Consider the following 22922-nt stretch of genomic DNA (forward strand, 5'->3'; position numbering starts at 1 on the left):
CTACAACGATTTAACTATCAACGAAAAGCAGCTTTATTCTTTTTGTAAGCATATGCTAGTAAACTCAACTTGTCTACTTGTTTATGACACATTTCAATCATACACATACATAAATACAAACAGATAACAGATTTGAGCCTTTCTTTAAATTAACAAAACAAATGATCAATATAATGGGAGTCTAATTCTAAAGTCTCTATTGTCTTCTGCCAGACTCCATAACAAGCATCTAAGTCATCAACCAATGATGAAGTTGTATCCGGCTTACAATTCGACGAGTAGTAAACGAAACCATTTTCCAAGTTCTCAGTGACTTCACTACTTATTGCACAAAATATGACACTCCTTGCTCCTACAACACAAAACATTAGGACCCAACACAAAATAACTAATAAGCAAATAAAAAAGTTAGCAAGTCAATATGATGTTTTAATGAACCCTAGTTAGTAAACTACAACTCATATAGATTATGAGAGAAATTGGCAACCTTGAGCTGGAGTTAACAACAAGATGCCATCCTTCATCCCTGGGACCTGAAACCCAAAATAAGAGCCATAAGCATAAGCCTGAAATTTTTGTTCTTACTGATGAGCCAAAAGTACAAAAACATTAGTTGTAGGTCCACATATTTCGTCAGCTTGTGGAAATGTTGTTTACGTATGTACACGGTTGTCTACATATTGGAACACACCTCTGGAAAAGAATGCGACTACAAACGTAAAATCTGGAAACAAAATGATTAGAAATTAAATGCCAAAAAACATAAAAGAAAATAATTAGAACTAAATATATTCGAGATTAAAACTGGAGAAGAATGAAATGAGCTATAATATAATATAAGAGTAAAGAAGGTGTTACGAATATAATGAGACAATAAACATTGTAATTTTGGACTCTATTTATATTAAAGTTGTATTTTTGGACTTACATCTTATTTTGTTCTTTATGAGTGGACTTGATAGTGAGCTATATTTTTTGGACTTTGACCAAAAGTAATTAAACACAAAGTGAAATTATATTATGTAAGAATTTCATTAGTTTCTGATATTATTACCAAGATACTACATCATCACCCTTGGAAAAACTTACTATGTTGGTACTAACACCCCCTGGATGAACTGCAATGCATTGTATGGAAGCCATATTACTTGATTCTACCTTTAGCTTGGTGGCAAGGGCCTTAAGAAACATAAGCTGACCATCAAAAGGAAAAAAAATATGTAAAAATGAATTAAAATATAAAAGTAAAGAAAATAAGACATTTCACGATTATAAGAATAAACGCCTGTGAGAATAGTCCTACATTGGAAAAACTTAGCACCTTTTTACTTCAACTTGGTTTTAAAGGTTCAATGGCTGATTCGTCCTTCTTCACTCGTATAACTGATACAAGTACCAAATATATATTGGTTTATGTCGATTATATAATTATCACGGCTTCTGACTAAGTATATGTCGATCACCTATTAAGGATCTCAGACCTATATCATTTTTTCTAGGCATTGAAGCTACGCGTGATTCCAAGGGGTTATTTCTTTCTCAACGTCGATATAGTTTGGATCTCCTACGACGTGCACACATGGAAGGTGCTAAACCCATTACTACTCCTATGGGAAGTTCTGTCCGTTTAACTATCGGTGACAACCCTTCGTTTGATGATCCAACAACGTATATGAGCATCGTGGGTGCCTTGCAATATCTTTTGTTTACGCGACCTGACATTGCCTTCGCTGTCAATCGTGTTTGTCAATTTATGCATGATCCATCTGTTTCTCATTGGCAAGCAGTGAAACGTTTTACGGTACTTAAAGCACACTTTGGACTATGGCCTTACCGAGCCTCCATGTCCCTCTCTATATGTGCTTATTTTGATTCCGATTGGGCAAGATGTGTTATCTAGGTGGCAATCTCATATCATGGAGTTCCCGCAAACAGTGGCGTGGCCGAGAATTTGGAGGCCCGGTGCGAAAAAATATTGGGGCCCTTTCTCTACTGATATCAAAACGTAAACTCTTTTCACACATTATACGTTTAGTAATTATCTCTTAAGAAACTAAGTTCGATAAGAAAAAAAGTTTAACTCCTTCCGTGGAGTTGAATACTTATTCTAAGTTGTGTATTTTTTCATCCCAAATACTTTTATGCAAAAACCATACACATTTGACAACACTCCTTCCACGAAAAGATAGAACAATAAGTATTCGACTTCATAAACATACAAACTAAACTAATAGTTTATCACTTTATCCATAACTTAATACCATAACTAATAGTTGTTATTTTTTTGTGAAGAAAATAGTTGTTGTTAGAAACAGTTTGAGATAATAACGAGTTCATAAAATAAACAAAAAAGTGATTGTTGGGTGGATTGAACTTGAGACCTCTTTGTTAACACTCAAGAGGTTTACCAATTCAGCTACATCACCATTTTGTTTCATTGTGTACTGCTAAATTAATATAACTAATCGGAATTTAGGGGCCCCTATCTCTATAAGAAAATTATGTGGTTTGAGGGGGGCCCGGTGCGACGGCACCTGTCGCACCCCCTCAAACACGCCCCTGCCCGCAAACAACGAACTGTTGCCAAATCAAGCACTGAGGCTGAATATTGAGGTCTCTCTACTGCTACAGCTGAAGTCATGTGGGTTGAGTCCCTCCTCTCTGAACTTGGGGTTTTGTGTTCTTCAGTGCCTATTCTATGGTGTGTCAATATTGGTGCAACATATCTCACTGCTAATACAATCTTTCATGGACGCACAAAGCATATAGAGTTGGATTTCCACTTTGATCATGAAAGGGTATATGATCGAAAGCTTCAAGTTCGATTTATCTTCTCATGCGATCAAATCACCGATATTATGACTAAACCACTGGTACTACTCCTTTTGAATGAGAAACAGATGGAGTTATTGAGGGGGCGTATTGAGGCACCATAACAGAAACAGTGTGATGAGTTATCATCACACGATGCCAATATCTCATAGAGATTTGGTTTCCCAAAATCTTTGATATTATGTTTATCTTTACCTCAACAGTTATCTGATCATGTAACCCATGCATAATAGTTATCTCATTGTAAGTTTGTACTACTTTAATTATAGATATAAGTTATCCTCCTGATAAAACATAAAGGAGAATTTTAAAGATACCATCTTTTCTTTTATAGTATCAAGAGCGGAGTTCGATTCTATCTCATTAGCTTCAGCAATGGCACAAAGTTCTTCATCATCTCATGGTGAGACTCTTATATCGCAATCACACACTTGTCCAGTTCTTCCGACTAATGTTCATCGTGTTAGCAATTTCAAGTTGGACTCCAACAACTACTTAGTTTGGAAGTCACAGATGTTTCCCCTTCTTCAAGGTTATGAACTCTTGGATTTGTCGATGGGTCGCAATCTCCACCCCCACAATTCCTAGATGATACGATCCTCTTTATCTTTCACGGCGTCGGCAAGCTATAGTTTTATTAAGTTGGGTCCTAACCTCCCTCTCTCAGAATGTTGCTGCAACAGTAGTTGGGATGGAAACTTCCCAAGATGTTTGGCTTTCATTGGAAAGATAGTTTGCCTCTTCATATCTTGCTCGTTCTATGCAGATTCGACGCGAGCTTTAGACGATACGAAAGGGATCCCTAACAATGGCTGATTATTTTCTTCATGCCAAACGATTGGCCGACGCTCTTAGTGCCGCTGGTCGCCCTGTTCCCATTCCTGAATATCAAGAAATTCTTCTTGCTGGTCGTGATAGTATATATGATCCTACTTTTACTACTTTAACTATAACCCTAACTAATCTTCCTCTGGCCAATTTTCAGGCACATCTCCTCGCTTTTGAGATGCGTCTTAATGCTCAGGATCAAGGATCTACATTTGCTCATGTAGCTGCTCGTTCCTCTCACTTAACCTCTTCGCAACAACTATCTCAACCACAGTGTACCAAACAGATGGATCGTCATACTCGCAATACTAATACACGTGATGGTTCTTCTTTTGGCCATCAACAAGGGCCTTGTCAACTTTGTGGAAAAAGAAATCATACTGCTGCGAAGTTTTATCGTCTTAAGGAGTTCACTTCTCATAACTTACCTTCGGTTGCTTCTTTTCCTTCCACACATCAAGCTTATGTTGCTCATATTGATCCAGCTATGCAGACTTCCAGTTTCTCTTATCAATCTCCACTACATGTTCAAGCTTCCACTCCACCTTCTCCGGTACAATGGGTAATAGATAGTGGTGCATCAAATCACCTCACAAACTAGTTTTCAAATCTTCAGATGGTTGCACCTTATGATGGTCCTGATCCAATTCGAATTGGTAATTGTTCACGACTTCCTATTTCTCATGTCGGTATAACCACTATCTCTTCTCCTTCTCGCAATTGATTCTAAAAAAAATTCTTCATGTACCTCATATTTCTACCACGTCCTTTTTGTTTCTCAATTTTCCAAAGACAACAATGTTTTCTTTGAGTTTCACCCTCTGTATTTTTTGTGAAGGATCGTCGAACACGGGGAGTGGTTCTACACGATACGAATAAGGATGGCCTCTACGTTTTGGATAACAATGGATCTCTTCTAGCCTCATCATCTTCTACAACTCTCGTTGGTGAAAGAACATTTGTTGATACTTGGCATAGTCGTCTTGGTCATCCAACTCTTCGTTTAGTTAAATCAATTATTTCTAATTCTAGTTTACCAGTGTCTAGAAGTAGTGTTACATTTTGTGAGTCTTGTCGGCTAAGCAGAAGTTCTAAACTTTCATTTCCCTCTAGCAACACCATTTACTTTGAACCTCTTTCTTTAATTGTTTCTGATGTTTGGGGGCCCTCGCTAGTTGTCTCACGTGAAGGGCACCGATACTACATTATCTTTTTAGATTTCATAGTCGATGTGTGTGGACTTTTCCAATGTTTAATAAATCTGATGCTCTTTCTATATTTGTTGGTTTTAAAACAAAAATTGAAAATATTTTGTCAAAATAAAATAAAATATTTTCAGTCTGATAATGGTGGTGAGTATAAGAAGTTTATCCTTTTTTGGACTCTTGTGGTCTCTCTCATCGTTTTTCTTGTCCACACACACCTGAACAGAATGGGTTGGCTGAAAGACAACATCGCAACATTGTGGAATCTGGCTTATGCCTACTCACTCATGCTTCTATGCCACTCAAATTTTGGCCACAGGCTTTTCAAAGTGTTTTTTTATCTAATTAACCGACTCCCTTCATTTACTTCATCTATTTCACCCGTTGAAATTCTTTTTAACGAAAAACCAGATTACACTCACTTGCGAGTGTTTGGATGTCTTTGTTTCCCTTATCTTCGTCCATATTCTGCTCATAAGCTTGCCTCACTTTCTTTGCCCTATCTCGTTCTTGGTTCTGGAGCTCAACAGAAGGGTTACCTTTGCTTCCACCTTCCCTCTAAACGACTTTATGTGTCGCGCCATGTTATCTTCAATGAAAGTGCCTTCCCTTGTTCCCCTACCACTTCTTCTCCGGGTAAGAAATCTGATCAAGTAACTTCTTCCTTTATTTTTTTCTTTTCCTACTATTCCCCCTGTCTTAACTCTTCATACAGATTGGTTTTCTGAACACACACCACCACCTCCATCTGTATCGGAATCATTGCCTCCACCTAACTTATCTGAGCCGACATCACCATCACTCGAGTCAGCATCACCGTTATCAACGTCCTCATGTGCATCACTTCCTGCATCACCTTCTGCTCCATCTCACACCATGGTTACACGTTCTAAAGCAGGGATATTCAAACCTCGTATTTTCGCTTCTCTTACTACCAAGGACATCCTATTATATCAACCAATGTTATTGAACCGACTTCTTTTCTCAAGTTAATACTGATCCTAATTGGCGAACAACAATGAGTGAAGAGTTCAACGCTTTAAATAGAAATGGTAAATGGAGACTTGGTCCCTCGAATTCCTCCCAATATATTGTTGGGTGTAAATGGGTTTTCAGATTAAAGCAGAAGGCAGACGGTACCATTGATCGCTATAAAGCGAGGCTGGTTGCCAAAGGTTTCAATCAACAGGAAGGGCTCGGCTATACTGAGACATTCAGCCCGGTGGTTAAGCCATGCACAGTGAGTACAGTATTGACTCTAGCTATCTCAAAAGATTGGCCTCTACATCAACTAGATGTGCAGTCTGCATTTTACACGGAACCCTCGATGAGACTGTCTTTATGAAGCAACTGCCTGGCTTTCTTGATGAAAGATATCTTAATCACGTATGTCGCTTGCATAAGTCTCTTTACGGACTTAAACAGGCCCTGGAACATGGTATCAGAGCTATGCCCACATGTGATAGGCTTAAAAGACACACGTGTTCCACGTCACCCATGAAGAAAAAAACACGTGTTAGGCTCAAAGAACGCCACACGTGAGGGGGCATGTGAGAATAGTCCCACATGGAAGAATGGGTAACTCGAAACCAAGAATATAATGTGTAGGTCGTCTCCACTTATTACCAATTGGTTTTGAGTTGGATGACCACAAACTTAACAACGCGGACACTTACCACAAATGTTCGTATTATTTCAATATTAAAGAAAAATCAAACCCATACATTTGCTAGTTTGCTTGATGCATAAGCTTTGAATGCGCTATATTTTTCTTCATCGATCTTACTATTCCAATAGTCAATATCTACATTTCCATAATGATGTGCCTGCAAGTGGAACAAGGGTTGGCAATATGCAAATAAAAGATCGATTTAATTTAATACCAAATGATAATTAATACTTGAAATAATGTTGTTGAATCTACATTTATAATAAGTTTTAGGATGGATTCCTCAGATTTTTTATTTTCCACTTTATAAAAGGACTGATGCAGCTGACAAAATAACATTAGAATTAAATAGACCTTTTATGTTCATTGGTAAGGGAGCTTAGTTTATTGAATTAAGTTTTGTTTGATTTAATCAATCATAGAGGAACGATCTCTATACTTTTAATCTCTTGCCTATTACGTGTTGCATCAGTTGGTATCAGAGCTTGTGTCGATCTTTAACAATATCACCGAGAAGACAACCTGCTAGAGGTAGGGAGGATCCCATGGATATTGCTAATGAAAGAGTTGAAGCTATAAATCAACGATTAGACGGTGTTAACAAATGGCGGCAACAGATGACTCGAATGATGGAAGAATTTACGCATCAGTTAGATGCCTTCATTGTTTATCAAAGGGACCCGACTACACCAAATCGTCACTCGGTAAGGGATGATGAATCGACTAATGATGTTTTTAATAATCCTATTGCTAGAGGCGTTCGGGGAAGAAGGAACCAAACCAATCACGATTCTCGGAGATGGGAAACGGGATTGAGGATTGATATCCCCGAATTCAGAGGGCGTGGTGAACCTGAAGAATTCTTCGACTTGCTAGCTGCGATTGACGATATTCTAGAGATTAAGGGGATACCTCAAAATAGACAGGTTCCTCTTGTGGCTACTAGACTTCGTGATAGGGCTGCTGCATGGTGGCAGCAACAGAAGTTAATGCGGTCCAGAATAGGGAAATCAAAGGTAAGTTCGTGGGAGAAGATGAAGAAGTATATGCGTGAAATTTTTCTTCCACATAACTACACCAAGTTAATGTATCAAAATTTGCAACAAGTGAAGCAAGGAAATAACACCTAGAGTTTTCGATTCGACAGGAAGAAAATTGTGTTGCTACCTAGTAGAGAGATTCTTTCTACAACTAACAAAGGTGACACTTCAAATTTGTTATCTCGTGAGTTGTTCATTGAGGAGGTTGAACAAATTGATGTTCCTACGACTAACAAAGGTGAGACTTCAAATTTGTTATCTCATGGGTTGTTCATTGAGGAGGTTGAACAAACTGATGTTTAATATATGATGATTGGCAAGGAAAGTACTCAAAGTAGTATTGTGGATGAAGTAATTCCATATTATGTTTCCCCAACAATGGAAGAAATCACGAATGTTTTCCCTACAGATCTATCTGACGGTTTGCCACCGCTAAAGGATGTTCACCATCAAATACATATTTCCTAGCGCGACTTTACTAAATATAGTTTATTATAGGGCGAGCCTAGAGGAACACGTGGAGCATGAGGAGGGCGAGTATGTTTGGGTTGATTTAACCAAAGGCAAATTCCTAGTGGGCGAAAATAACAAGTTATCAACAAGCAAAATTGGACCACTAGAGATACTTGAAAAATTAATCCGAAGGTTTATCGTCTGACATTGCTAAGTCATGTGCACATCTTGGATGTTTTTAATGTCAAAGACTTATTACCATATTCTAGAGATGCTTCGGGCGAGGACGATTCAAATTCGAGGTTGAATTATGTCCAACCCCGGGAGGATGATAAAGCTGACAAAATAGCATTAGAATTTTATGCTAAGTGGGGTCGTGACAAGTAAGGAATTGGATGACCTAGAGGAAGATTTTCTGTTTTAGTACTTCACGATTTCTATATTTTATTAGTTTTAGTAGTTTCAGAATATTAATTGCTTTAGAGAAGATTTCTTAGTTTTTTTTAGTTTCCAGATTCTAGATATTTTAGAGTTTTAGTATTTTTAGACTTCTATTATTTTAGGGTTTCAAGCCTATAAATAGGCCTTTTATGTTCATTGTTAAGGGAGCTTAGTTTATTGAATAAAGTTTTGTTTCATTTAATCAATCATAGAGGAGTGGTCTCTATACTGTTAATCTCCTGCCTATTACGCGTTGCATGAAGGACCTTGTATGTTATTCGAGACCATATAGTCTTAAACTTGTATTAATTGAAACAATGGAGATGGTAACTACCATTAATTGAGTGACTTTTTGTTCACATTTTTCTTTTTCTTCTTGTGGCCTAAAATTCCAAATAGGAACAACAGGTGGTTGAAAGGGTTAGCAATAAAAAAAATTTGCTTTTAAAACAGCTTGTCACTTGTTTTGATTAATTACCAATAGTAAAAACACCTTGCAATACTTCAGTATAAGATTTGTAAATATTGAACTTTTTTGTTTATTTGATTGACGATTTTAAGAGAAAATGAATTTCATTTACATTAACTCTCTCAGTTTGGGTTTACCCTTTGGGAATAACCACTTACTTCATCGAAATGTATACTTATACATAATGTGTGTGCAATGTATTGACGTATTTATAATATTTTTATTATGAAATACTACCAAAGGCATAAAAGATACCACAGAATTAAGGTTGATAACTCGAGAGGCTTGAGATTTGATTAAGGAAGGCAAGAGAAGGAGAGTTAACAATGCTGGAGACAAGTGATTAACTTTCATTTGTTCCTCCATTCCGTCTTCGGTAAACCTTTGTTTTCCTACAAATTTAACCAAGAAATACTAAACTTTATGCATTGGGAAATATATATAATGGCTGCGGTTTTGGGTCATCCAAAAGAAATTTGCGTGAAGGTCCAAAAAGTACACCCTAATAGTACCATAACTCAAATTTTAACACAAAATTCACAATCAGTCAGAAAACTTTACAAATTTTGGGATTCACCAATCAAATCATTTTTCAGGTGACACTATATTTTGGGATTTACCAAACAGATCATTTTTTTTTACGTCGCACCGTTATGCTACTGCATTAAACAAAATCTTAACAACTCTACGCGTTTTACTGTTTAATTTCATAGAACATAGTTTGTGTTGCGTAAAAAATAAAATTTTCCTACATGGACATATTTACACCTTCACTAAACAACCAACACATTAGTGATGTATTTGTGTATCTGAATGAGGAAAACTCAGAGATTAAAAAAATGAATTTATTACCAAGTTAATGTTAAGTTTGGTTTGTAAACCCATAATTTTGTATTATTTTGGGCCTATCGCCGGCCTAACCCGTCTAAAAAAGTCTCTTGGGAACAGGCTCGACCCTGACATTTTAGTGGCGCGGAGCAACTTGTTGAAATTTGGCCCTTATACATTTTTCACAATATTTATATGAATTTCTACAACTATTTGCAAATCTTTCAGGGTTTAATGAAGATGATTAATGATATGTTTTAAATGAAAATGCTCCAATTATCATTTCAAGGTATCTTCCGCCTTGCAACAAAGAAACAAATTTCCTCCAGACAAAAAAATATTTCCTCTAGTTCCTTTACAAGGTATCTTCCGCCTTGCAACAAAAAAAGGTATCTTCCTCAAAAATATTTTAAGAAAGTAACTTTGTCCATCCTCAGAGAGAGATTCTGAGATCTCTGCGTAACCGTTTCCGTCCTTAGAGCAAGATACCGAGATCTTCCACAAAGAGAGAATCCCAGATCTTCATAAATTCTAGAAGAGGGTTTCCTTCTCCAGACTTTCCTCTTTTTCGAGTATGTTTCCTCTTTTAATTTATATAATCATTTTAGCAGTAGAAAGAGTAAGATAGAAAACGGGAAAGAAGGACATGAAACTAGAAGGTATTTTCAATACCCAAGTTTTGCTCTCCTCCTAACCAATCTGGGTTTCCGAATCAACTGCGATCTCTCTCTTTCTTGATCTGATTCTTCTTTATATGGAGAGAAAGAGGGTGGAGATTGAAACAGACGAGGGATCAGTGCACAGAAATGGGAATGCACCACCTTATCAAGGAAGAAGAAGACAATAGCACAATGGGAGATGACAAGAAGTATCTATCATTGGAGGAAAGAAACCTACCCATAAACAACAAGAAGATGAAGTTATGGAATTAACTCAACCTTCATCTTTCAAATCAAAGTCAATATCTTCGGTGACATTCATAATTCTTCTCCGGTGACATACATTTCTCTAATTGTTTCATCTTTCCTACATATATTTTAGTACTATAAAATTTTTGACCTTTAGGGTCTTCTCATTCGTGATCGTGAGGATCCTCTTATTTTGTGACCTTTAGGGTCTTTTCATTAAATTTTTGTAATGTTGTACTCCTTTCCCTTCATGGTGTAATTTATCTTTGTAAGTTCTGTATTGTAATTTACTTCTGTAAATCTCATATTGTACTCAAAAGAATCAAAATCTCATAGCCATGTAATGTTCTGGATTGATTTCCTACATATGAATGTAATTTCTAGTTTAACTAAAAAAAAAAAATATAATTATCATTTCAAAAGTGACCTTGTAATAAATCTTGTAAGCAATCGAAATCGGGCAATCTACCAACCACTTTTTAATTCTTTTACTCAAAAATGGTTATGGGCATTAGCTTATTTGGCAATGGTAAGAGCTAATATGCAATTTTTCTACTTGTGTGACATGTAGCTAGTCGATTTCAAAAGGATTTTCCACTAAAAATATATAACATGATCACACTATTGTAATGTACACAAGAACATGAAAACATGCTTAGTTGAATACAAAAATATAATTTCTAGAGTATTGTTCTATTGAGATATGACATAAATCGAGATGAAGCGATCCGACGATCAAGATGAGTCCAAGATATTGATGATATATCCATATAATAAGGTAGGAGGGTATCTTTCACCCTCCTCCTAGTGGCTAAGATTTGTTCTCCCATGTTTGTCTCTAATGGTTAGGATTTACTCTATCAAAGAGATTTCATTAAAAATCAACCAAGGGTTGGGATTATAAGAAAGAACATCTTTTCAAAGATCCAATTTTTCTTTGGGAAGACTTAAAGGCACCCATGTTATTGTTGTAGGCGCACCATTTACATACAGATCCCTTAAAACTTTAGCCTTTGAGTGGCGCCTATAGCTGTAATGTGGGGCACGTATAGATTACCTCACGTAACGCATTTGATAGAACTCTTTGTGCCGGGCGGGCACGAGTTATACCCTCGTTTTCTTACATTTAAGATATTCTTGTAACTATGTAATGGTAATATTAGATAGATTTTATACCGTTCCTTATTTTAGTTATGAGAAAACTAGGAAATCTTAAGACCTAATTACTCTATAAATAAGAGATGATTTTAGGGATTAAATCATTCAATTATTATTCAATTATTTTAACAGTTCACCACAATTGTGCGGAATAAAGTATGTAGCCGCTGTGATTTTCTCCGAGGATGTAGGTCATAAATATCCGACTGAACCTCATTAAACATGTTTTTTTTCACATTTTTATCTACAAAATCACTAATAAATATTTGATGATCAAGATTGTCAACAATTGTTTGAAAGTTGTCCTCAAATTTTGTGTATATAGCAGCTAAGAAAGTGAACAACTATTTAATTAATTTATATAATTTGCTTTAACTTTTAAGAAATTTAATTGGAAAATAAAAGATGCCAAAATATTTCCTATTCTGTAACGGAGGAGGAAAAAGAAGGCCGCGTCTTTGAGGAATATAAAAAATTCTCCGGGGAATAAAGATTTTAGTCAATAAATATTGACTCAAGGGCATATATTTTTTTAGTCCAAAATTGACTTAATCAAACATTACCCCATAATCTTGATTTTCTTACTCCCTATCGCTCTCTCTATCGTTCTCTCCTATTGCTCTTTTTCCCAGCACCATATATCTTTTGTTCTCCTATTCTCTCCCTCTTCTTCTCTTAGCCTCTCCTTCGATCCTAATTGTCTATCTCTTATTATCCCTCTCTATTGCTCTGACTATCTATGTCTCCCGATCTCTCATTGTTTCTCTCTCAATTTCTCATTATTTCTCAATCGATCTCTCATTATTTCTCTCCCTCTCTCGCACAGACACTGCTTCGACATAGAGAAGTGTTCACTTCGTCAGAACCTGACATCGAGGAGGGAGAGGGATCTATACAGACCGAGAGAGACAGAGAGGTGGAGAGAGATTGCAAGAAACACAGATAAAGACTGCGAGAGAGAGAGAGATATGTCTACAACGAGAGAAATAATGAGAGTGATCTCCAATGGAAGAGAGAGAGAGAGAGAGAGAGAGAGAGAGAGAGTGTGAGAGGGGGGTGACAGTGAGTTAGAGAGGAGAAGAGAGGAAAGAGAAGAGGTGCAATGGTGGTCGGCATGGTGGTGGGCGGAATGGTGGTGGTGGGAAGTTGTTGTGGTGAAGGTGATAAAAAGGATAAATATTAGGGGAAATGTTTGGTCAAGTGAGTTTTTGGACTAAAATAAAATATTCCCTCAAGAATATACAAGAAAACATTCCCTAGAGAATTTATTATCCGGAGATTATTCTTTATTCCCCAAAGCCGCAGCCGAAAAAGAAGTAATCTTAATGTCCTCCAAAAACAAATGAATAAATACTAGCGATTCAAATAATAGTTTAATAGGGGTAAAAGTGGGGCTCAAATCAAGTATTCCTACTCAAGATACAAACTAAGGAAAATATTTTCAAGATACAGATACACTAGAATTAAGATTGTTACTGTGTTGACATTATTTGTTTCATCCATTGTAATATTCTTATATTATAAATAAAGATTGAGGTAAATGGTTTTCCTCACCAAAAACCTAAACCTTTTATGGTATCAGAGCCTAAAAGAGCCTGACAAGCAGAGTTTTCGTTCTTATTTAACTTTCGCTTAAACAGTTGCAGTAGGCGCTTCTATGACCACCGTCCGCCGATATCACAAGACTTCAATCTTTTTCTCCTTTATTTTCTTCTCTAGTTTCTAAATCATCTTAGTTCATATTTTTAAATAAATTTAGTCAAAGTTTACGGTAGAAGTATGTTTTTGGGGTCAATTCCGTTTTGACCCCGAATTTGTGACCAACTCATCATTTCGGCCCCCATGAGTGTCCTGGAGTTTGATTTGGCCCCTAAGAGTACTTTTTGGTCAGTCATTAAATCAACAAGCTCTGACTCAATATTTTGTATTCCTAACCTACCCCTGACCAAATTAAACTAAATCCTTAGGTGTCAAATCAATTAACACTAATTATTACTCCTATTTCCTTCCCCCGCACACTTTCTTCTCCATTTCCAGATTTTCTCTCTCTCTCTCTCTCTTTTTACTCCTTGTTCTTGTTTTTCTTCGCTAAGTGAAAATAACTCTAATTTTTTTGTAAATATTTATTAGCAGTTGATTATCTTTTTATTCCATGATTTTAAGTGATTTTTTCTTGTAGTTTATCATTGTGGAAAGAAAAAATATGAAATATCTTGTTTCACATTTGGAGTAAAATTTAGAGAAATATGAAATTTTTTTGGTGTTAGGCCAAATACCATGGATAGATGTAGTTTGAAATGGAGGCCGAGGTGTTAGAATTACTTCAACATGAAAATTTTAGAGTAGTCATCTTCCATTGGGGGTGATTTCTGGATCTTGGGTTGGTTATGGAGATACGTATGATGATGGGTTCATGCAGATGCATAGGACACAAAGTTAAGGGAGTTGGTATTAGGTATTTAGTGTGAAGCTTGAAATCTGGAGGTGATATCTTCAGGGTGAAATTCAAGGTGATTTTACTAACGACTTTAAGAAACCAATCCCATATTGACCTTCAAGAAACCAATGGGGAGTTGGTAATACGTATTGTTCCATGTCTTAACCAGGAAGATCCAAGGGTGGTAATACTTGAAATTTATGAGTCAATGGATTACAGCAAACAAGTTTTGAGTCAGGCGAATCATCCCATTATAAGTAAACGAGTCCAAGAGATGAAGAAACAGGAATCGGGGATTTGAAAGGTAAGAAATTGAAAGGGAATTTAAGCCGTTAATATAGATCAGGATCGACTGATTACGATTTGCCGGAGAGTAAGAGAAGAGAAAATTTGATGAAGTAGTATCTTGAGGTAGTATGTATTGGATTAGAGATGAGTCTTCCATTTATAATTGCTGATAAAACGGGTGAGAGAGAATAAAATTGAAAAATGGGGTTGGTTTTTCGAGTGGAACAAGAACAAAAACAAGGAGAATAAAATCTTCAATTTTATCTCAGTGAAGAACAAGGAGTACAGAGAGAGGAAAAAAACAACCGGAAATGGAGAAGAAAGTGCCTCGGGGGAAGAAAATAGGGGTAATAATTAGGGTTAATTGATTTGACAGATATGATTTGGTTTTGATTTAGTCAGGAGTAGAATAGGAATACAAAATGTTGGGTCAGAGCTTGTTGATGTAATAACAGGCCAAAAAGTACTCTTGAGGACCAAATCGAACTCCCAGACACTTGTGGAGGCCAGAACAGTGAGTTTGTTACAAATTGGGGGCCAAAACGGAATTAACTCTATATCTTTTAATAAGGTTTCAATAGTGGAGATCCTAGTTTTCAATATATGGTAATCGGTTGTGGGGTTGGAAGGTTATTGTTACGAAGAAAGGAATTGTGAATTCTTCTCTGTCCACGGGCGACTATATGATAATGGTGGACGAATTATTTATAATGAGGAGGGGATTTGCAATGTCAATGAGTTCAAGGGTAGTTTCGAGGGTTAAATTAGTGTTTAAGTAAATATTATTGGTGCAGGAGCGATAAAAAAATGTTGTTTTGGTCTTCTTTTCGTCGATCGATAAAATCAACTGTCATTGTCATTGTCGTTTGTAGTGCAGGGTGGAATTGGAAAATCATGTTATTTTTGAAAGTCAAACTCTAATTATTGATGTTCCCTTAAAAATTGGGTTTTCAAAATAGGTCATTCATTTTGGACGGAAGGGGTATATTAATTTAAACACCATTAACGTTTCTTATTATAGTGAATTACTTTTATGTAATCCAGTTATTCAATATTTTATTTACTGAGAGACATTCGCGTTAATTCATTAACTAAGAATGACATAACGACATGTACATATAATCTTCGATTATTCCTTTTAATTATTAATTTATGTTTGTTATTTTATATCTTTTTGTGAATTAATACTTTTACATTTATATTAGGATAAAAATTACGTAATAGATGTACTAAACTATGAAACATAATCATTATATTCATTAGATATTCAAAGATAATAGAGAGATCCTTTAAATGGAATTATACCGTCAATGAGTCTTCAAACATTAAGAGATTAAACAATAGTTCAAGAGGGAAGACTAAAAATGTCGAATCTTTATTAGTGTCTAATATGTGCCCCCACTAATAGAGAATCCTGGTCCGACACTGGCGTGAAGCCCACGCAAGGACGGAAGCAGGAATCAAAAGCGAGGGGAGCCAAATGTACATGGAGTTTGCATTAGTTTAAAAGTGGACTTCTTCTACAGACGAAAAAGTTTTGGTCGTAAACTATGAGTTAATTCCGACCATTTGATGCAAAATAATGTGAGTCGTCGATGCTAGAACTAACAGTAATGAAAAATTGACAGTAACATCCGTTAGTCTTCGTTAACTTTGGATGGAAAGTTAAGTTAAAAAGTTAGTTTTTGTTATCTTTGGAAGGAAAATTAAGTCAAAGTTAGTCAATGCTCCAAACTCAAAAAATTTCAAATTTATGCTTCAAACTTATCACTTGGAACATTACTTTGCCCTTTTTACAAAATATTCCAAATTAATTTAATAGTATTTTTGAGTTATCGCGTATTTTTATTCAAGCCATGACAAATTTTCTGTTTCACGACATAAAATAGATTTCAGGATTCTTCCTTTGAAAAAAATAAGAACATTATGAATAGAAAAATGACCTCCCATCTGTAAGATTCCAGCATTGTTAATTAAAACATGTAAAGGCATATCACGTCTCATCCAATCTTCAGCAAACCTTTTAACTGATGAGATAGAGACAAGATCTAACTCCATTACCTGTTGACATTTAATTAAATAATTGATTGTTATTTTTATGGATGATTATAATATGATGAATTATTTTTGTATTATTATTAATTTATTCTCAAGCTTCAAAGGTGCAATTTACCTCAACATTAAGCGGTTTGCTAATATGCGCTGTCTCTTCCTTCCATTTATTTATGATCTCGTTTGCAGCTTTGATGTTCCTACAAGCCATTATAACGTGCGCTCCAGCTATTGCTAGTTCCCTATTATATGTAATGTAATTACCAAGTTTAAATTACTTCAAGAATAATTTTTCAAGGCAAAATTTGGCTGGAATTTTATGAAGATGACTAGATTTCAACCCATATTTCTCTCTTCTGTTTGAAGTGGGTGAAACCTAGAGGGTGTTTGATTTTTGCACTTATTAAGTGATTTTCACTTAATAAGTGTGGGCCGGCAATTTTAGGCCGTTTGTTTTTTCACTTAATAAGTGAATATCACTTGTAAGTGGGGTCAAAGTAAGTGCAAAAAAGTAAGCTCCAACTTGGAGCTTATTTTTTTGCACTTACTTTCTAAATGCTAAAAAAGACATTTTTATCCCTCTCCGAATATAATAATTACCAATATGATTATAATCCAAAAGAAAATCTTAAACAATTGATAAGTAAAAAAATCTTTTTATGACTTTAGCAATGACACTTTTCCTTCTCACTCATCCTTCACCTAAGCTTTTCTCTTAAATTTTTTTCACATCTTTCCTTCATTAGTCACGGAACCACCCAAACTCCATGATGCAATGTAACTTCTTTCTCCTTCATACTTTTTAATTATTTGAGGTTAATATTTTCAACACAAAGTACTCATAAACCGTAATTCTCTTGTATCTAAACTCGCGAGCACAATGAATTAGTATGAAATAGTAATATGTAAATACTTTAAGGTCAAAATAGACAATTTCTCATTTTTATGACATTTAGAATTAATATAAAAACAAAAATCAAGCACTTAGAAGTGATGGAAAACAAACGCCACAACACTTACAAGTGATATCACTTACTAAGTGATAATCACTTAGTAAGTGGTAGCACTTACAAGTGCTAAAAAATCAAACACCCTCCTAGTCGTCTATATAGGATTTCCGCTCGAAAACCTAGTTTCCTTGACAAAATATTGTCATTGTTAATTTAAGTAGGTATATGCTGAAAATTTGAAAGGGACACCCCCAAAACTTGCTTCCAAATTAAAGTTCTACTATGTTTATTATTTTAGCATAAGACTTCGCGAGTCATTGACTCATACTCATTACATGACAATTGACATAGATACATTAGGAATATATAATGAGAAGAATAAATCCTATAACTACCGCCACTGAAAATATTTTGGACTGTGAAGGTGATATAAAGACCTTTAAAACTATCATACGGAAGTTCAAATGTACTGAATCGAACTAGTGACTTTTGAGTTACCAAAGTAGACCCATAACTAACTGAGCAATCAGTTGTTTGCATATGTGTTCTTAATTATAGTAGTCCAACATGTTCTGAAAGTGTCCTGCGTGTACCTATTAAAAGGGATCAACGATTTTGAGTTTTAAGAAAACCCCTCAAATTTTGGTAATTATAATTGGAATACGACGATATACGGACTAATTTCATGTACCATTAACATAACACCTACCAATTTCAACAAAAAAAAAACGAAACATCTACCAAGTTCATGAACGTGGAATACCCATGCAGCTTTATAAATTGAAATTTCTATTTAAGAATTGAACTATAGAAAAATAAATGACAAATTTTGGGTTTCTAGTCCAAAAATCTACCCCTAAACACACATTTAGTCCACCCTAATATTAATATAAGATTTTAAGCCAAAATAATAATTATAATGGATATTTAGTCCAACTTAGTTAAAGTATGTTTATATGTCAAGATTAAAGTGTTTTTCCGTTTATTGATTCTTGTTTTGTTTCATAAATTACCTGTTATTTATTGTTAAAGTTTCATACTTTATTTCATTTTTTTCATACTTTATTTCATTTTTGTTATATGTGTTATACATTACACATTATGTATCAACAATGTTTCTTCAAAACGGAAAAGGACTAAAAACTTATTTTTGAGAAGATTGGACCTTAAACCCTTTTTGAACTTTATTTTGGACTTAAAACCCATGGACCCTAGAAATAAATTTAACAATATTTTTTTTTTTCAAAAACAGCTAGTAATATTCTTGATGTATATAATTCTATTCTGGATAGAAATTAGCGAGTGGCTTACTAAATCTAAGGAGATCATAGTGAGGTGTGATTAAATTGAATAGACATACCTTGCAGAATGAAGACCAATACCACTGGTTGCTCCTGTGACTATGATAGTAAGACCAACTAAATCCTTCTTGTTGTTTTCGTTGAGAAGAAGAAGAAGTAGGTCAGATGGAGAAGAAGGCAGATAGTTAGTATGGAACTTTTGGCCCAACACATCCTTCACCATTGGCCATAATCCTGTAACACACTCTATTAGTTCTCTCATCCTCTCCATTTTCCCTCTCTTCCACTCTAAAAGTTGAAATTTCTTATTAATCATGCCTATGTCAACTCTGAGTCTTAATTTATATAGCCTGATCCTGAAATGAGGGAGACGGGCCGGTGCATTTTAAAAGAATAAACAATACTATATATATATATATATATATACACACACTATTATGGTTGACTCTTGAGGCCAACTGTTATTTTCTGTGTCACTGGCATATCTTTGATTTTGTATCTATCTAAAGTTGAAAACACTTTCGTAATAAGTTAACAGAAGAAAAACTAAAAAAGAGAACACTTCAATGTCTTACGTATTTCTAATCAGTAACGTCTTGTTTTCTAGAACATATAGTTCTTAGTCCTATCTCTTTACTGAATTAGTATTAGAAAGATGAGGTATATGTCTTGTCTGTTTTCTTATTTTATAATTCAAAATCAGATAAACTCATGATTTTGAAAAATCAACCACTTCCTGATTCAAGAATTACATCATTTCATCGTTACTAAAAAGAGATAAAAATAAAATCGGATGATAAGAGAAAAAAGTTCGGTCCAGGCTGAGTAATGTCTTTCTTGAAGACAATTATACGCTTCCTACAATGTCAAACAGGATGCCTCTTAGAGCATGTGAGAATGATCTGATGCCTATGAAGGGGGACTCTGACGTGCATTTTATTTGGGGAAAGGGGAGGGGAGGGGAATGTGCCCGACAAGCCACTGCCTAAGTGAGTGAAATGTTGGGCCTACCCATCGAAACCATGGGTATGCTGGGTGTAACGCCCCAAGTCTCAATTTTCACGTCGACCGCCGTGAAACCAAGATATAGAGCATTCCGCCACAGAATCATAACATAATAAATATGAAAGCCAAATAAATGACAAACCAATACATCATGGAGCTCATAAGAAATCATAAATCAAACTAACGAAGAATGAAATAAATCATAATCTCTTAAATATCTTGTTTACATCAGTTCGTAAACGAAACTGAAATTAGTACTACGAATCTAAGAAAAAGAAGTCCAAACAACTATCTAATCTTGAAAGGGAAATCTACGAGAGAAATTTTGAGCGAACGAACTGAGATCAAACTGGTGGCACCCCCCGGTCTCTATTACCTGAAAAATAATAGGCTGGGTCAGAATCCAACTAGTAAGTTTCCAATTACCTAAGGTCTAAGTAGACCAATCCATCAACAAAACAAAGTATCGAACAGAAGAAAGACAATAACATAGTCTAATGTTTTACCACTTTTGAGCCAACACAAGTAAAGTCAACCTGTTACACGGTTGAAAAGATTTATACAATACAACTTCCTTATAATGGGTTATGAAATTTTGAGGTCTACGAGATGGCTTCACTTGTCATCCGTGTTTGCATCGACTTAATCCTTTCAAATAAACCATGCGACCCCTCGGTCATCGCGCGCCACATTTATGTAAGAGGCGAGCCAACCTCTAGTTGATAAATTACTTCTCAAGCTAGAATTATGTGGTTCACAAGAATGACCTTGTGTCTGCATCGAGCCAACCGCCAATTAGTCATGGACTACAACTGTCAATCCATATTTGAACTCAAGACCATGGTCCACTGGGTTGTCCAATATCACATTGAGAAACCTGTGCTTGCATCGACTCACATGTCTAGCCAACCAGTGTTAGTTCAATCCAGAAACAGAACTCAAGACTATGGTCACTATGTTATCCAATATCACATTAATAGCTAGTGTTTGCAATCGATCTATATGCCGAGCCAACCATTCTTAGCTCCGATTAGCCTATGCTTTTTATGTTAACAACCTTAGGCAATATAATACACACACATATTCAAATAGTATTTGTGCTTAAACTCACAAACATATCATCTCATACACCAAACATTTAATAAACAATAAATATCATTCCTAATATCACTATAACTAATTACGATGGGTTTACTTTCGTAAGTATGCTTAGAGATGCAAAACTACATCATATATATCTTATGCATCAATCGTCAACATCAAGAACACTAATACAAGTACTTCTTAGTATTTAGACTGCTGGCTGGGTGTATTCATACTCTATTTATATCACCCTAGTAGTCTAGGTTGTTGTCCATTGTATTTTTACCCTATTTATATAAACTTAATTGTGTAGGGTTACTATATTGCTATTGAGAATAGTTATGAATCATAGTAAATGTCTAACATATCACAAATTTTAGTCTAAGTTGATGATAACCTAACATACATTGGTAGTTTGAAGTAGTTATTATTAATCAACAATTCGAAACTAATTCTGAAATTAAAAAGGGCAATGAAAACCCTACGGAATAAGAAGTCTACCTCAGTTTAGCAAAAGGAAGAAGAAATAAGACCTTATGCAAAGCCATTGATGCTCCTCATTCTGCCCCCACTTTCTCTCTAGAATTTCATTTTTTTTTGTTCCTCTCCTCCTAAACCTTTTGTTGCCCTCTTTCACTATTTCTCACGGCTGAAGCAAAAAAGGGGTTTTAGAATTATAAAGATTATGCTATTGGGGATTCTACTTTTTCTAGTGGCACCTCTCTAAAGTGAGAGTGCTACACTGGGATTCGCGAAGAGCGTCACCTTACGATGTTCATGACCAATAGAATCCTGACGTACTAGAGGAAATCGTTATATTCTTCTAATGATTATTTCTTGGCGGTCAAGATGAGTGTGTTAGCTAGGTTCTCGATAGTGGGGTAGTTAAACTCTACTCCTCTTAATACTTTGCTGACGAAATACACCAGATGCATGATCTCATTAATTATTTTTATTACCACCGCAGATAAGCACTTCTCCTGATGTCGCCAGATAAACGGTTAGCTAGTGTCCCGAGTTCAGGCTGACTAGAAGAGGCAGGCTCATCAGGTGCGTCTTCAAGTTTTGAAAAGCTTGCTCGGCTTCTAGTGTCCATTCGAATTCTGATATGCTTCTGAGTGTTTTAAAGAAGGGTAGGGCTTTGTCTCCCATTTTGCTGAGGAACCTCGAGAGGGATGCTAACCTTCCTGTTAGCCTTTGGACATTTTTTCGTGTCTCTAGGTTAGGCATGTATGAGAGCTATGATTTTAGTCGGATTAGCCTCTATCCTGCTGTGGCTTATCATGAATCCGAGAAATTTTCCCAAAGTTACTACAAACGTGCATTTTTCTGGGTTTAGCTTCATGTTGTAGGTTTAGAGCCTGTCGAAGGCTATCTTGAGGTTCAGTATGAGGTCTTTACGAACTCTGCTGCTTTTACGATCATGTTATCGACGTAGCATTCCACTATTTTTTCGAGTTGATCTTCGAATATTCTGTTGACCAACCGCTGGTAGGTTGCCCGAACATTTTGGAGACCGAAAGGCATCTGCTATTAGCAATACAACCCTCAATCCGTTAAGCACGCGGGGTGCTCTTGATTAGGCCAGTGCATGACTATTTCGTGGTAACCGACAAAGCCATCCATGAAACTGAGCAGCTCATGACCCGAAGTGGAATCTACTTGTTGGTCAATAAACAGCAGGGGGACAGGTCGGTGTAGTCCACACAGATTCTCCATGTGTCGTTCTTTTTAGGTACAAACACTACATTGGCCAGCCAATCGGGGTATCAGGGTATTAGGCTTCTCGTATTACTTCAGAAGCTAGCAGTTTGTCAACTTGTTTGGCAATCTCCGCTTGCTTCCCCGATGTGAAATTCTTCTTCTTTTGTTTGATACGCCTGCTTCCTTCCTTGATATTCAATCTGTGGGTGATGGTGGAAGGATCTATTTCAAGAACCTCATCGGTTCCATAAGCAAAAACAAGTCGGTGCAC

The 22922-nt window shown here is 35.8% G+C and overlaps 1 protein-coding gene across 1 annotated transcript; it reads right to left on the reverse strand.

Annotated features, from left to right (window-relative positions):
• Positions 1–9: 9 nt before the first annotated feature.
• On the reverse strand, positions 10–21598 carry LOC147557420 (dehydrogenase/reductase SDR family member FEY-like). Its single transcript, XM_086664030.1, has 9 exons — positions 21449–21598; positions 18919–20240; positions 16730–16850; positions 16500–16617; positions 9193–9329; positions 6590–6691; positions 1090–1194; positions 488–533; positions 10–352 (listed from the first exon to the last, which is right to left on the reverse strand). Exons 2-9 carry the CDS (start codon positions 19173–19175, stop codon positions 150–152), a joined length of 1089 nt encoding a protein of 362 aa, XP_086520156.1. The 5' UTR covers positions 19176–20240; positions 21449–21598; the 3' UTR covers positions 10–149.
• Between the last annotated feature and the right edge of the window lie 1324 nt (positions 21599–22922).

Source organism: Eschscholzia californica, unplaced genomic scaffold (genome assembly GCF_041429995.1).
Source record: "Eschscholzia californica isolate CP2 unplaced genomic scaffold, dmEscCali1.0.p SCAF_2, whole genome shotgun sequence".
NCBI classification, from domain to species: Eukaryota; Viridiplantae; Streptophyta; class Magnoliopsida; order Ranunculales; family Papaveraceae; genus Eschscholzia; species Eschscholzia californica.